The sequence below is a fragment of the Monodelphis domestica genome, chromosome 4, assembly GCF_027887165.1.
Source record: "Monodelphis domestica isolate mMonDom1 chromosome 4, mMonDom1.pri, whole genome shotgun sequence".
Lineage (NCBI taxonomy): Eukaryota > Metazoa > Chordata > Mammalia > Didelphimorphia > Didelphidae > Monodelphis > Monodelphis domestica.
Genome location: NC_077230.1, coordinates 409652658 through 409667285, shown reverse-complemented (window position 1 = coordinate 409667285; position 14628 = coordinate 409652658). Strand labels below are relative to the sequence as shown.

General features: G+C 40.1%; 1 protein-coding gene across 5 annotated transcripts in view; it reads right to left on the bottom strand.

Moving 5' to 3' along the window:
* Positions 1-4971: 4971 nt before the first annotated feature.
* CEP104 (centrosomal protein 104) overlaps positions 4972-14628 on the bottom strand; it is a 59818-nt gene continuing 50161 nt past the window's right edge. For all 5 annotated transcript variants that reach the window (XM_056795954.1, XM_007492075.3, XM_007492076.3 and 2 more), the window contains exons 19-22: positions 13771-13909; positions 13071-13138; positions 9761-9851; positions 4972-8603 (exon numbers count right to left, since the gene is read on the bottom strand). In XM_056795954.1, coding sequence (XP_056651932.1) covers positions 8482-8603; positions 9761-9851; positions 13071-13138; positions 13771-13909 — 420 coding nt within the window. In that variant the 3' untranslated portion in view covers positions 4972-8481. The remainder of the gene's footprint in view (positions 8604-9760; positions 9852-13070; positions 13139-13770; positions 13910-14628) is intronic.

Here is a 14628-nt window from a genome sequence, read left to right as displayed (position 1 = left end):
TAGGCAACTGGGGTTAAGTGACTTGCCCAGAGTCACATAGCTAGGAAGTGTTCGAGTTCAGATTTGAACCCAGGTTCTCTTGTATTTATGTCTTGAGTGTATCTCTCACCACAATAGCTCATTAAGGTGAGATTCTTTGTTTGCTCATTCTTCTTGCCTTCATCCTGACTTTGAACTTGATGTCAGGATCAGTCTCTATTACACAAGTGGAGGACAGGTCTGGGCTGGTCCTGTTGCTGTTTTCTTGGGGGTATTGAGTGTGTTGTTGCTCCAGAACAAGTTGGATACCTGAAACTTTCGATATTTCCACAGTGGTTTGATCCAAAGCAAAGTCATTTGGCTCCACCCTTCATCCCTACCCCAACCTGAACTCTGCAAGTTCCTGGCTTGGGTTTGGGTCTGTGCAAGTATAGACTGCTGCTCGATTCCACCCCTATTAGGCAGCTGGAAAGCTCTTTTGGTCCAGAGTGACAGAGCTGTAGGCTCCTCTTTGGTCTGGGGTGCTTGCCTTGGCTATTCCTCTGCTATCTAGGCTAGATGATAGAATTGAGATTCAGCTTTGCTCTTGGGGTCTGAGCCACACTTTGCTTGCTTCTGAACTTCCTTTCTTGGCATACCACTAGGGGCTTCTGGACCTGGGCTCAAGGCTCCTTCTCAGTCTGCCCTGAAACAGTGACCCAGATTGGGGAGCATGTGACAAAGTCGTTGGTTGATACCTGTGTTCACTGTATGTCTGGAATGGATCTGGACTGTCCTTTGGCCTGGGTGCACAGCCTACCTCCCCAGGTGCTTTGGATCCTATCTACAGTACAAAGCCATATACATACTTCTCTATCTCTCTGGGTTAGCCTGGACTAGACAAATGACTCACTGTCTTTTTCTGGATTTTTCCACCAGGACTTGGTCTAGTGTGCTTTCTAGATCTGTTTGGAGAAGTTTTGTGGAGGGGAGCTCAGCTCTATTGTTTCTTGCTGCTTTCACTTCTTGGCTCTGCCTCCAGGAACACAGACAATAATTCAATATATAACTTTTGAAGTTATCCTGCTTGTCTTGTTTTCTTCCAGTCTTCCTTTGGTTCTCTTCTGTGCATTTAAAGACATACTTCAGTGATTGTTTTCTTTCTTTTCTTTTTTTTTAACCATTAACTTCTGCCTTAGAACCAATATATATTGGTTCTAAGGCAGAAGAGCTGTAAGGGATAGGCAATGGGGGTTAAGTGACTTGCTCAGGGTCACACAGCTAGGAAGTGTCTGAGGTTAGATTTGAACCTAGGAGCCTCCTGTCTCTAGGCCTGGCTCTCAATCCATTGGGCTACCCAGCTGCCCCCAGGTTTTGTTTTCTTATTTTCATTTTGGCAACCCTATTGTTAGACTGCTCTCTCAACTCTTCTCCACTCTCTTGAACAAAAAAAAAGTCATAAAAATATATAGTCAAGAAAAAAAAATGTTCACATTGACTGTTTTTGAAAATGTTATGTCTCCTGTATCTTGAGTCAATTATCTGTCAGTTGAGTGTATATTGCATTTTCTGCAGTCTAGTCAGAAAGAATTGAGCTTAAGTTTGGCGTCAGATATTTCTAGCCAGATAACCTTGGGTAAATCACTTAAATTCTGAATGCCTCAGTTTCTTCAAGTGTAAATTAGAGATTATAATAGCATTTACCTCTCAGGGTTGTTATAAGAATTGGGATATTTGTAAAAAAGGGGAAAAAAGTATGTATCACAATACCTGTCCTATAACATATAATACATTAATTACATAAATGTTAATTCCCTTCCCTTCCTAACTGGTCCACTGAGGTTATATTATTCATGATTCTTAAGTCTTTCACAGTTGTTTACATTGTCACTATATAAATGGTTCTGTTTCTGCTCACTGTCTTCTACCTCAGTTCATACATCTTCTGATATTTCTTTCAAATGATCTTTCATTATTTCTTATGGTGTGATGACACCAGTTACATCTACATACTATTTGTTCAGTCATTCCCCATTTAATGGATACCTCCTTAGTTTCTAGTTCTTTGCTAAAACAAAAAGAATGTATATATACATATATATATACACACATATATCTATGTAAAATCTTATGCTTGGATCCTTTTCCTTTTATCTCTTTGAGGTATAGGCCTAGTGGTTGAATCGCTGGGTCACAGTAGGCAGAGTTGAATAAGTTTGGTGACTTTCTCATCATGATTCCAAAAGCTTTCCAGAATAGCCGGACCAGTTCTTAATTTTACCACCAGTATACCAGTGTGCCTATTTTCCCACAGCCCCCTCCAACAATTACCATATGCCTTTGTTGGGAGCAATTTTTTTAGATGGCTGTGGAGAGCCTGTTTTCTCTAATTTTATAAATTAGAAAATATTTTATTATAAATTAGTATTTTTTTATAAAAATAATTCTCTCTAAAAATATCTGTTTTTATCTTTGACAATTTATCTGTTGGGGAAATGGTTCTTGTTCTTACAAATTTCAATCAGTTTCTTACATACCTTGGATAGCATACTTTGAACAGAAGAAACTGTGGCAAAGATTTCTTTCCCCTTCAACTGTTTCTTTTCTAATTTTAACTGCATTAGTTTTGTTTGTGCAAACACCTGATTGCATATAATCAGAATGATCTGTTTTCGCAGAGATCTTCTCTGATATTCTCCGGTGTCTGGTCAAGAATTCTCTTCATCCAGACTTGCAAAAAGATTTTTCTTTCTTGCTCTTCTAATTTGTTTATAATCATGTCAGTTTGTCATAATTCCCTTCCTCCTCGTCTTTGCCAACGAAGTGGAAATGCATCTTGGTGTTAACGCATCTTGGTGTTAACTCTGCTAGGAATCAGATTGGAAAGATTAAGTGAGTTTGGCATGTCCAACATCTCAGTAAGGTGCTTTAAAGTCATGCTTTCTAGGAAATGTGGAAGCAGGATTTACTGTCCTTGGCTCTCTCTCAAAATATCAAGTAGCCACTGTGGTGCTTTGGAAGAGGCAATGGTCTTGGAGTTAGGAGATGTCAACTTGAGAAAGCTCAAATGCATGCCAGTAGCTATTTGTCTGAACCTGGGAAACTCTGTAAAAGATACCTTCACTCATCCCTTGTTAGGGTTGTGAGAAAAGCAATTTGCAAGCTACAAACACTAACTGTGATTATTACCCCTATCTGGAGAACCATAGACAAGTCATTTAATACCAGCTTGTTCGCCTAGATCTCTAAAATGGGGATAACTTTGCAAAGTTGTGAAAACTCAAACTTGTACCTGAAGCATGGACATGGTATAATTTTGGAGGGTTAGGGTTAGACATCAGGGCAAGAAGTTGGGTATGTGCTCTGGTTCCTTGCTGAAATGATGGAAGGCACTTGATTGCTCCTTTGTAACTGGGTCTGAGATAAAGCTAAATTGACTAAGTGGGGTGGGGTGGGGTGGACTCATGTTAAGGAATCACTCTTCTTTAAGAGATGAGGAGAGGGCAGCTGGATTGAGAGCCAGGCCTAGAGACAGGAGGTCCTGGGTTCAAACCTGCCTCAGACACTTCCTAGCTGTGTGACCCTGGGCAAGTCATTTAACCCCCATTGCCTAGCCCTTACCACTCTTCTGCCTTGGAATCAATACACAGTATTGATTCTAAGATGGAAGGTGAGGGTTTTTAATAATAATAAAAAAGAGACGAGGAAACTTGGCTCCACCCCTCCTTTGAATAATTTTTTTCACAGTCCTTTTTCTCCCTTGGACTTCCAATCAAGTTCTCCTTCGACCCCTCCTCAACCCGTCCCCCTGCAATGGTGTCTTGGAGCACAACTACATGACTGCATGAAAAATGTACCAGTCTTGGTGGAACTGAGATGAGGCTGCAAATTCCTGGTTGCTCTCTCTTCTCTTTCTTGAGTACAGGTCATTGACTAGCAATCCTAGATGTCTGCAACTTTGGGCATCAGCCAACTAGAGGGAGATTTACCTAATAGCACAATTCTTAGGGATGATCTGTACCAGGATTATTATCTCATAGCTGAAGGACTCAAGAAAGTCTGGTTTGGATCTTACAGAGTTGCTTGGATAGGTATCCAAGAGAAATGTGGAACACCTCTGCAGCAGTCCCATTAAGGAGCTTTACCTTCCAGAGGAAACATAGTGAGTTATTTGAGATATTTTGTTTCCAGTATTTGTTAATATTCTACTTCCAGTTTTGAGTCTCATGTAGTTCATCTGTGGTGGAAGAAATAAAGTTGTCTCGTACCTCATTCCTGTATTTTACTACAGGTGTCTTTTCAGGTTTTGATGAAACCATAGATACAAGCATAGAAAACAAGGTTTTGTTTTAGGGATTTCTCTGGAGTTCATCAGATATGGAGGTCAAGCTAGAGAAAAACCTGATCTCTCCTTTTCGAGATTAACCTCTCTTCCTCCCCAACACATTAAACCCTGATTATACGAGTCCAGTCCCTTTGGGCATGGCCCTAGAACATGAGGTACATTTCTTAAAAGAAAAAAAGAATTTGATAAAAGAGCTTGTGTCAAAGTTAACAGGAATCAAGCAGTCTTTCATTTTAAAAATCCATATAAAGCTCGGGATTTGCACTGGGATCACCACACTGTCAAAAGACAGTCGTTTCCTGCTAAAGTCTGGTACGTTCCCATTAGTTACCGAGTCACTGACGGTCATCTATAAACATGGCTTCCAGATGCCACACAATTCATGGCAAGGACTTCAGAGAGTCAGTGCTGTAAATCGACCATCTCTCCATTTTGCCTACCCACAGCCTCCTCATTCCATTCACCAGGATTCTGAAATGACCTTTTGGAACAGCCAAGACAGTCTGCCCTAATGGTAACGGCTCTAATGGTAAGGTAGGGAGTGAGTGACCAGCCCCAAAGTTTGGTGGAATTTGTGTTAAAGACATGTGAATGAGGAGAATGAAGAATGCTTGAAGAAACAATTAAATAGCAGGGATTTTTAAATGCCCAATAAAAGGAGACCGTGCTCTTCTTTAAATCGATTTATTTCTTTTGGAAAGAAAATTGCATTTGCCAAAAATGAAAACTTAATTCAGAACAAAACCCTCAAGGACTCGTTTATAGGTAAGACTCTTTACCGAATGGGAAAGAGCTTAAATTCATACTTTAATTTATGGCTTATACAGCACTATTTCTCTCTCTCTCTCACATATACACATATATACTATCACAATGTGTGATGAGGTGACATTTACCAAGAGAACAACATTTTTAAAGCAAATTTTGTCAACTAAAGGACTATAATCTATTTAAAATAAATACATTTGTGTATAAAGTTTTAAACAATATGGTTTCAAAATAAAACATAATTATAAAATCAAGGGCTAATATTAAGGTAACAAAACTGTACACTACAATTCTTACAAAGTGATGTATCTTTATATAAAAAGCAAAGAGATTAACAGACCATTTATGCTCTCTAATGGAGAGCCCCAACTGAAAATTAAAGGATATTATAATTATTTATGCAAAAGAAAAATAGTAAGGTATTATAAAGTGTAATTCTCTTGTACGCAAACATATGACAGTCCTCACACAACATTGAGCTAACGTTGCTTATACATTTGGTCGGTAATGTCTTGCCTTAGTAGAGATCTAAAGTTTTTTGAGGTTCTGCAGGAAGAGCCTGGGCTGACGAGTGGGCATACTTGAAGGTGTAAACGTTCTAGAGCAATGCTAGCACTAATTTCTTCTCTAAGAATTTTTCAACTAATTTTTTTGGTGTTAGTGTCGAGTTATGCTATTCAGCTGGAACGGTGTCTAGCTCAAGCTTACTTTTTTTAAAAACATAATTATCTTCTTACATCCTTGGAATAAAAATATGAAACTTTGAGATGATCAGATTATTAAATAAATATACTTAAGGTGGGAAGAGATTGATCTCTAAATACCCGAACAAAACTGAGTTGGTTATCTCACAACCATTCTTCTAAAATAAAAACAAACAGAAAACCAGGACATTAAAAAGTTGCAAAGTTACATTCAAAATTGCTACATAAAACTACAGCGAAAAGCTCCATTGCAGAAAACTCAGAGGAATAATTCTCTGAATAATTAGTCATTTTTGGAAGAACTGTACCTAAAGGCACAACTTATTCATGAATGAAAATAACTTTCTCAAACATGTTTCCCATTCAAATGTTTTACTGCTGAGTGACACAACATTTCTGGTTTCTGGTTGCTTGTCTTTTTATCCACAATTTCTTTAGGGAAGCCTAAGAGGTGGCCCTCTATGGAATCAAGCCCAAACTGTTCATCAACTTCAGCCCACCACACGCTAGTCTACTTATGACTTACACCTTGCCTTTCACCCAGATCGCCCTCACTCCTCTCCAAAAATAACGTCATTTTTTGAATAGTGGAACTGCTATATTATGCTCGGAACTTACAGAAACCAGCTGCAGAACTGGTCTGGGTGAAGCGCAGCTGTTTCCTTCACTGAACCGCGGTGAAACAGCTTAAAGAACAATTTGCATATTTGCACTTTTAAATATTAGAATAAGCCAGCTGTCCTCTCTCTAATCACCACTACCAAGTTTGAAGACTTTTATGCCGTGTTCTTGTTAGGTATTGGTTAGTCTCAGTTCATATTCTTACATAAAGTCCTTTTATTTTAATGTAAAGCCTCATGGCAGTTACTTTCATACAGTTTTATTATGAGTCAGTCTTATTTACCATGCTGGGGATTTACAGACGGAATTTCACAGTGACTAAGAAAGCCAGAAAGCAGAACCCCTTTCTCCAAATGCTTAGACTTTCCTTGTTTCAGAGAAGCCAACGAAACCCCCCAAATGTCATAAGTGTCCAAAGTATTTCTTCATCAGTAATTTAAACATGTCTGCCAGGCGGCATGGCACGGCTCCTAGGGAGAAATTCCTTTTGCCAGCCTTTTCTGGAAGTACGTGACTCTGGGGAAAGCATGATTCTTGATCTTAATATAGGATATGATGACGGCTTCTTAGTCAGTTCTCAATCTGCCAGATAGAAGACTGGCTACTTAGGACGTAGTTGTTAAAAACAATCTCCAGGCAGAATACTCATAGTCAGAAAAGTTACGTTAGTCGAATACTGGCTGGTTTTTCATAACTAGTTCTCTACATAGAAAGGATCTCTGGCAACAGCCACCGAGGAGAAACCTGCTGACTTACAGAGGCATCATTACAGAAGCGGGTCCGACAAATGGGTCAGATCACAGCCGCTCTGGAAGCTTCCTCTCTTTTTATATCCAGCACAACTTTGGAAAGAAATGTTTTGGTATCTTAAAGGACTTTCTCCCCCTCTTCTTGAAAGGGAAATTTCCTTTTGGAATTATGGTACTTCCGGGGCATGGAATGATGGTCCCAAATTGGCATGTGCTTGAATCTCCTTCATAAACACTAGTTACACATGAATGTGGGTAGTATTTTGAGGAAGATATTCTGTGCCAGATTAAAATGTAAACAGCCCCAAGTTTTAGTTAGGGCTTTACGGAAGAATCAGCTTGATTTACATGCAGTCAGATAATCACATCATAGCAACCAGAAAGCACTATCGTTATTTAAAAAAAGGAATATTTACACATGTAATGACCTCAGAGCCCCTCCCAAAAAGGCATGATAGAGATCCAAGTCTTGTTCTAATATTTACATGTTGGGGACTGACTTTACAGTTGGGATCAGGGATCATTCACTGCCCACAGTGCGAAACAGATGGAAAGCTACTTGGAGAACAGGCCAGTTATGGGAAGCACTGACTGCAGACGGATGGATCGATCCTCAGTGGCTTTCTCCTGGAGGTTTTCTTCCTTACCTTCGCTTTCTGTGACCGCAAGAGATGTGCTCCTGGCCCCGCCTCACTACATCTGGCAGAATGTGAACAGACAGTGCCACAAGAAAGAAAAAAGCATGACAGGAGAAGTACAAAGCCCAGCGCTAATCTGACTATGAACAGCTCCCTTGCTGATGCCATTCTGTGCCGGGGTCAAGAGGCTGCAAGGTGCTCATGATATGACATTACTTTGGTTGTACCACACAGAGAGAAGCAAGTTTGGGTGGAGATCAGTTGGCAAAATGCATGTCATCCACTTTTAAGATTCTGCGTGCAATTAAAGAAGGATGTTGTTGGGGTTGTGTCACTCCTTGGCTCCCTGTTCTACCCGTCGGTTGTGCTATTAAAGCCCATGACTTAAGTGACTTCCAGTTCTGTCCTAAGACAATGGCATCCCTTTTGTTATCCAAGACAGGACCCCAAGACGGGAAACTTCCAATGCCATCAGGACTGTGGCCTACATCTGAGAGGCAGCTTCTCTGGTCACATACATAAGGACCAACTGTAACTGGGGGATGCTACTGATGGCAGGGGAACAGCCACCTGCAATTCAGGAAGAAAGGATTTGACAGTGCCATGTCCACAAGACTGGTTTTACAAGAAATGTCAGAGAATCAGAAAGCTTGCTCAGTCACTAATGGAGACAAGGGAAACAAAATATTTGTCATATGTCATCGTTTGGTATATGGCCTGCTAGTACTTTTGTTCAGGCCTCCTTTGGGGGTAGGAATCTTGCTTCCAAATTTGGATCCTGAGGTGCCCGATTTGGCCATCAATGAGTCTACTGCTTTCCCTGCAGTGAAAATACACAGAAATGTTAAATACAGGCAGAGCATTAAAAGGAGAATCTTAAGAACGAACTGTAACCGTGCATGCTCTGACTGCCTGAACCAAATGCCCTTTGGGCTGTGGTGGGCCGGGTGCACCGAGATCTGTGCTGATGGACAGAACCAGTATGACAGGTCTGACTGTGTCATCTGTGTGGAAAACGCTCCCCAGTCACGCGGCCGGCCGATCGTTTGGGCAAAGAGAAATCCCAAGCAGTCTGTTTGGAGAAGAATCCAAACTACCAGTAAAATATGTAATAATTATTGGTAGCAGGAACAGAAAGACCAAAGATTGAATAAACATTTATCCACAGCTGGAAGATGATGGAATTGAGTCACATTTGCCATGTCGTTAGGGTTAAAAAGTCTTCAGCTTTGATTAAGTAAACGAATAATCACATTTTTCAGGCCTCCAATACCTCAATCATGAATTATATTCATTCTTTCTAGAATAAAAGGGCATTATCAAAGTTTTTCCTCATCAGAAGAAAAATAAATTAAAAATACCATTTCTTTAAACAGGTCACTTTGAACCTGTCCGTGTAAAGGCCAAAACAAGGGCTATAAACTATGTAGAAGGGCACCCCAGGAATTCACGTTTTTTAATGTATGTTTTTAGCCTCTGTTTTCAGCAGGCCTCTCCACATTCACTCACACTCACTTACACACACACACTCTCTGTCTCTTTTTCTCTCTCCCTCTCCCCATCTCTCTCTTCCCCTCCCTCCCTCCTCTCTCCTTCTCTCCCTCTCCCTCTCTCTGTTTCTCTCTCTGTCTCAAATATATTTTCATTTCACTGCATTTCTTTTCAAACTAACTCTGTAGGCCTTTCAAAAGGTTATCCCATGGTCTGGATTTCACTCAATCATTCACTCAGCCATTCGCCCATTCAGCCAGAATGATTAATGCTCAGACGCTTAGCCAGCCCCGTGCTCTGGGTTGAAGACAAAGATAATTTCAGACAAAGATAAAGAAGACACAGCCCCTGCCCTCATTGAGTTTATGTAGAAAAGTATCTATCACATGAAACACTTTGTCACAAGCTTGCTTTACAGAGTAGATCCTGATGAAAAAACAAGAAAAAATCTGCTTGGTCTGCACCAACTTGGCGGAAATACCCTACCCAACTGTGTGGCTTGTGTCTTCTGCAAGTGGTACACCTTGCGCAGGTTCATCGTGCAGCCTGCCGGCCCTGTCAGGTGAGATTTCCAGGCCTGAAAACCACAGAAGAGAGCAGTGAGTCGTAAAGGCAGCAGGGCCCTGGGCTGCCAGGGGCTCCCCTGGATGAGCTGAGGGTGGTTCCAGGCTCCCCTGGATGAGCCCAGAGCCATCCTGGAGGGACGGCCGCCTTTATCACAACATGATAGCCAAGCACCTGCAGAAAGTCTTCCTGCCAAGCCTCCTCTCTTATTACGAAACACTCTTATGTACTTGGCTTTGGACCACAACAAAATGGAACTCTTTCCTTTTGAGCAGGTTTCTGAAAAGCCAACAGAGTCCTCCTTGTTTCTGGTCAAGTATGTGGGCACAACTCAAAATAAATGAGCCATCAATGGTGAAAAGTTACTAGGAGCTAAGACTAAGCTGGAGGAGCACAGGGCCTATGCATTGAAAGGCATGCTGTACCGAAATGAAAACAGACACATCTAAGTCATGTAGAGAAATCTGGAGAGACCTCTAGGAGATCATGCAAAGTAAGAAAAGCAGAACCAAAGGAATGGAGTCCATACGGACCAAGATTCTTTGAGGAGACGTAAATGAGAATGAATGGACAAAAAAATCCTAAGGAGAATTTAGGAGAGCACAAAATAAAGCCGTGATATTTTGTGTATTTGATTGAACTAGATTTAAATATTGTTGTCATTAAACAAGCCTAGTAGATTGTATTACTGTTCAATGCCATTTTAAAGGAAAAATAAAAACCTTAATTTTTTTGACAGAACCTGTGATTTCATCCTGTTAAGGATATTTCCTCTCTTGGTGTGGCAATCTGTCCAGAGTAGATGTCACAGCCAGTGGGGGCACAGACAGGACCTGAACCTACACAATTTTAACAGGTTTAGTGACCTCAGCAGGGCCTGGCATGTAAACTGTGCTTAGTAAGTGAGCACTGATTTCTCAGTTCTGAGCAGATTAGAAAAGTCAAATAGAAATGGGGAATAGGGAGCAATTCCAGAAGCAGTCACCTTGACAGCAGCATGGCGTGATGGCTACTAGTGTAGTAATGGGAAGGGTAGGGACAGGGAATGAGCCTGGACCTGTGGTTTCATGGAAAGTCTCTACACCAAATGTGGGGAGGAGGGCACCTTTTCTGCCTGGGGCCCTGAGAGCACAGGAGATTTACTCGAGGGTACAGAGCTGGCCTGTATTAGAGGCAGAATTTGACTTCAGATTTTCCTGGCTCCAAGAGCAGCTCTCAATCTACTACACCACATTGCCTTTGGGACAGAGAAAAACCAAAAAGTGGACCCATAAACATGAAGCTTAGGGGCAGACGGTACTGATTGCTTCAAGAGGTCCTACATAGTAATTGAAGTTCATAATAATGCCCTTAAGTCATGTAGGAAAATTATGTTCTCTCTACTCTTGTGAAAAAGGACTATGTTTGATGTTGTTCCTTTCTATCAATGTGGAAAATCAGGAGTGGCACATATGAGCCATTCATAGCACCAGTTTAACATTTAGCCTTTCAGGTTGCTCATGTACACCATCATTAGCAAATGTTTCCCCAGTAGCTTTTTAATTATTTTTTGGTAAAACTTCATTAATGAAGGACCCATTAATTTAGATTCTGTGATAAATTTGCATAGATATTGGGATGAAATTTATCTTTGTACTATTTGTAAAAAAAATAAAACCAAAGTCTGCCAAATAAACTAGTAATATTAGCAAGAACATTGAGAGAAAACCTGACCTTGAGAACAAGTAGTATGGTTTTTAAGTACTTTCAAGAGCATTTACATACAAACACAAAGGAATGGGAACAAATTATTTTAGTAACAATTAAAGTGGATCTTAATAGAATTTCTCTCCTTTCTGATACATGAATTCAGGTTACTATATATTAAAGTACTAACACTCCTTTTCCTTTAAAATGTTGGATCCCTGAGGTTTTTTCAAGCCTAGCATAATTTCTGTAAAATTGTCAGGCACAGCTGAGAAATATACATGCTTTTTAATTCCCATTCAGTAAACACCAGAGATGTTACATAGAATTTTCTAAAATTTGATTCAGGTCTTTAGCTTCCTTCTTATCTTTTTCTTACTTTGAAAGGAGCATTTTGACATCCAAAACTACCACAGTTTTGTTGCCTCTTTCTCTCAGTAATTTGATTAGCTTTTCCTTTTATATATTTAGAAGCTATGAAGCTTCTTGGAAGTTATGCCACTTAGTGCATATATATGAAGTATTGAAATTTCATTATTTATATTACCTTTAAGCATAAAGCAGCTTCCCTGCTTAATTTTTTTAAACCCTTTTCTTCCCTCTTAGAATTAATACATATATTGGTTCTGAGACAAAAGAGTGGTAAGGGCTAGGCAATGGGGGTTAAGTGACTCATACAAGGTCACACAGCTAGGAAGTGTCTGAGGTCAAAATTGAACCCAGGACTGCCTTTCTCTGAGCCTGGCTCTCTATCCACCGAACCACCTAGTTGCCCCTTTTGCTTATCTCTTTTAATCATGTATTATTTGTATTGTTGTCTTGAGGTCATGATTACCATCCTTGCTTTTCCCAATGTACTTGAAGCATAAACAAATTCTGCTCCAATCTCTTATTTTAATTGTCTGAATCTCTGTATTTCAAACATATGTTTTGTAAACGATTCTGGCATTTTAACAAATTTATTCTGATGTATCCAATCAGAAGAAGAGCAAGAGTCACAGATATTATCCAGGAAATGTATGATAAGAAAGATGAATGGCAAGGGCATGGAATGAAAGGGAGACAACTTAAGTGGTCCACTGATATCCCTGTGACTGCATCAGAAATCAAGAAAGGGCCAAAGTTGCGTGGACACAGACAAGAGCTGCACAGGAGAGGGAGGCATGGATGAGTTGCCTTCTGCATCACTGAAGATGCAGAAGTCCATGAAAGCACAGATCTAGTTGAGTGTTTGGGAGCTTCTCCATCATTCTGAATTACTGAGGCACGGTGGTATGGGAAACATGTAGGTAATTCAAATGTATAATTCTGGAACCTTATTTCCAAGATGAATTTTAGCTTAAGACCTTATCAGGATATACAATTACATTAGAGATGAATGGAATAACCGTTCTGAAAGTCCAGATAAATGTGTTCTAATTGGCAGGAGGCAAACTTTACACAGCAATCATTCAGACTATTTTTTATTCTGCTCATCTCAATTTAATTAAAATGGAATGAAATTACACAATAGCCAGAATTTGCTAGACTAGTTAGGACTTCTTACCTCCTCTCCTGGTGTAAAATTCTCGTGGCACAATGGACACCGGTTTGCAAGCTTTTCTGATCTGGCAGCTAAAATAACATTAAGTAAAGTGCTTCTGAGTGAATTAATCAGAATGTTATCCGTCATACACAGAGACAATACTGCAAAAAGAGGCTGGGTAAAGGCATGCTCATCTTTCTAGGCATACTAAGCCCAATGAAAGACAACCATTAGAGGATGCATCTTGCAAAGGCAAAGTTGATGGTCTACAGGACTATCCTCAAAAGCATGCTTGTTGCCTGCCAACGTCTTCTTGAGGCTTTACTCTGTTTATTCTTTTCCTCCCGTCTCCCTTACCTTCAGTCTTACAATCAATACGATATATTTTTTTCTAGAAAATGCCTGGAAAAATTAAGCTATTACCAAAACACACCCAAGTTCAATATGGCATTCTTATTAAACACATTCCACTGTCATTAAAATGCCTGGGTTTTTAACCGGTTAGGTGTTTCTAAGAATTTTAGATGTGTATTGATTCTAAGGCAGAAGAGCATTAAGGACCAAGCAAGGGTCTTAATTAAGGGACTTGCCCAGGATCACCCAGCCAGGAAGTGTCTGAGGCCAGACTTGAACCCAGGATCTCCCATCCCTGGGCCTGGCTCTCAATCCATTGAACCACTTAGCTACCCTATATCATAGAACAGAAAAGATGGCTACGTACGATTGCAAGCTTTGATTTTTATGTGTCTGGGCAGCTCTTCTTTTAAGATGGCTTCACAGCAGCGATGGCATTTTCCAAAGTCATCTCTTTTGTCACACTCTGTCAGCAAGTGATCTGTCAGGCTGGCTATCTCGACCACCTGGAGAGAGACACCACGAACAAGGCCCTTCAGTTATTGGAGCTGTGGACGAGGTTCCTGCTGGGGCTAAGCTTCAATTTCACATGAAGGCAGGATCCCATACCCTACCTTTATAGGGGAGGGCATGCAGACACACGCACATAACTGAAGTGAAGAAGCAAGCCCATTTAGCCTTCCCTCTCTAGCACCTAGTTATTCCTTCTAGGTTCAGTCTTAGACTGAGACAATACAAAGAATAAAAACCTTCTCATTTCCGTGCTAGGGTCATCTAAAAGGACATTTCAAAGGGCTAAGAAAGAGCATGTAGGTTGGCGAGTACTTACAGAATTCCTGAGAGAAGAAGGAATTCTCAGATCCTGATTTGGTTTGATATTTTATTGTTATTAACTTTAATGTTTACAAAACTAAGGACAACTTTCTATTTAGGATTTTAAATTAAGCCTAAAACTGAAAGTTCATACATTTCATTCAGAAGTGGTCTGATTTTTCTAGAAAACGTCTGGAAAAATTAAGCTATTACCAAAACACATCTAAATTCAACATAACATTTTTATTAAACACATTCCACTCATTAAAATGCCTGAGTTTTTAACTGGTTCGATGTTTCTAAGAATTTTACATACTGCCACCTATTGGAAAACAGGTTGATGCAATAAAAAATATTCATATACTTTTCATAGTTGTAAAACAATGTTTCGTTTCATTAATGCATTAATATA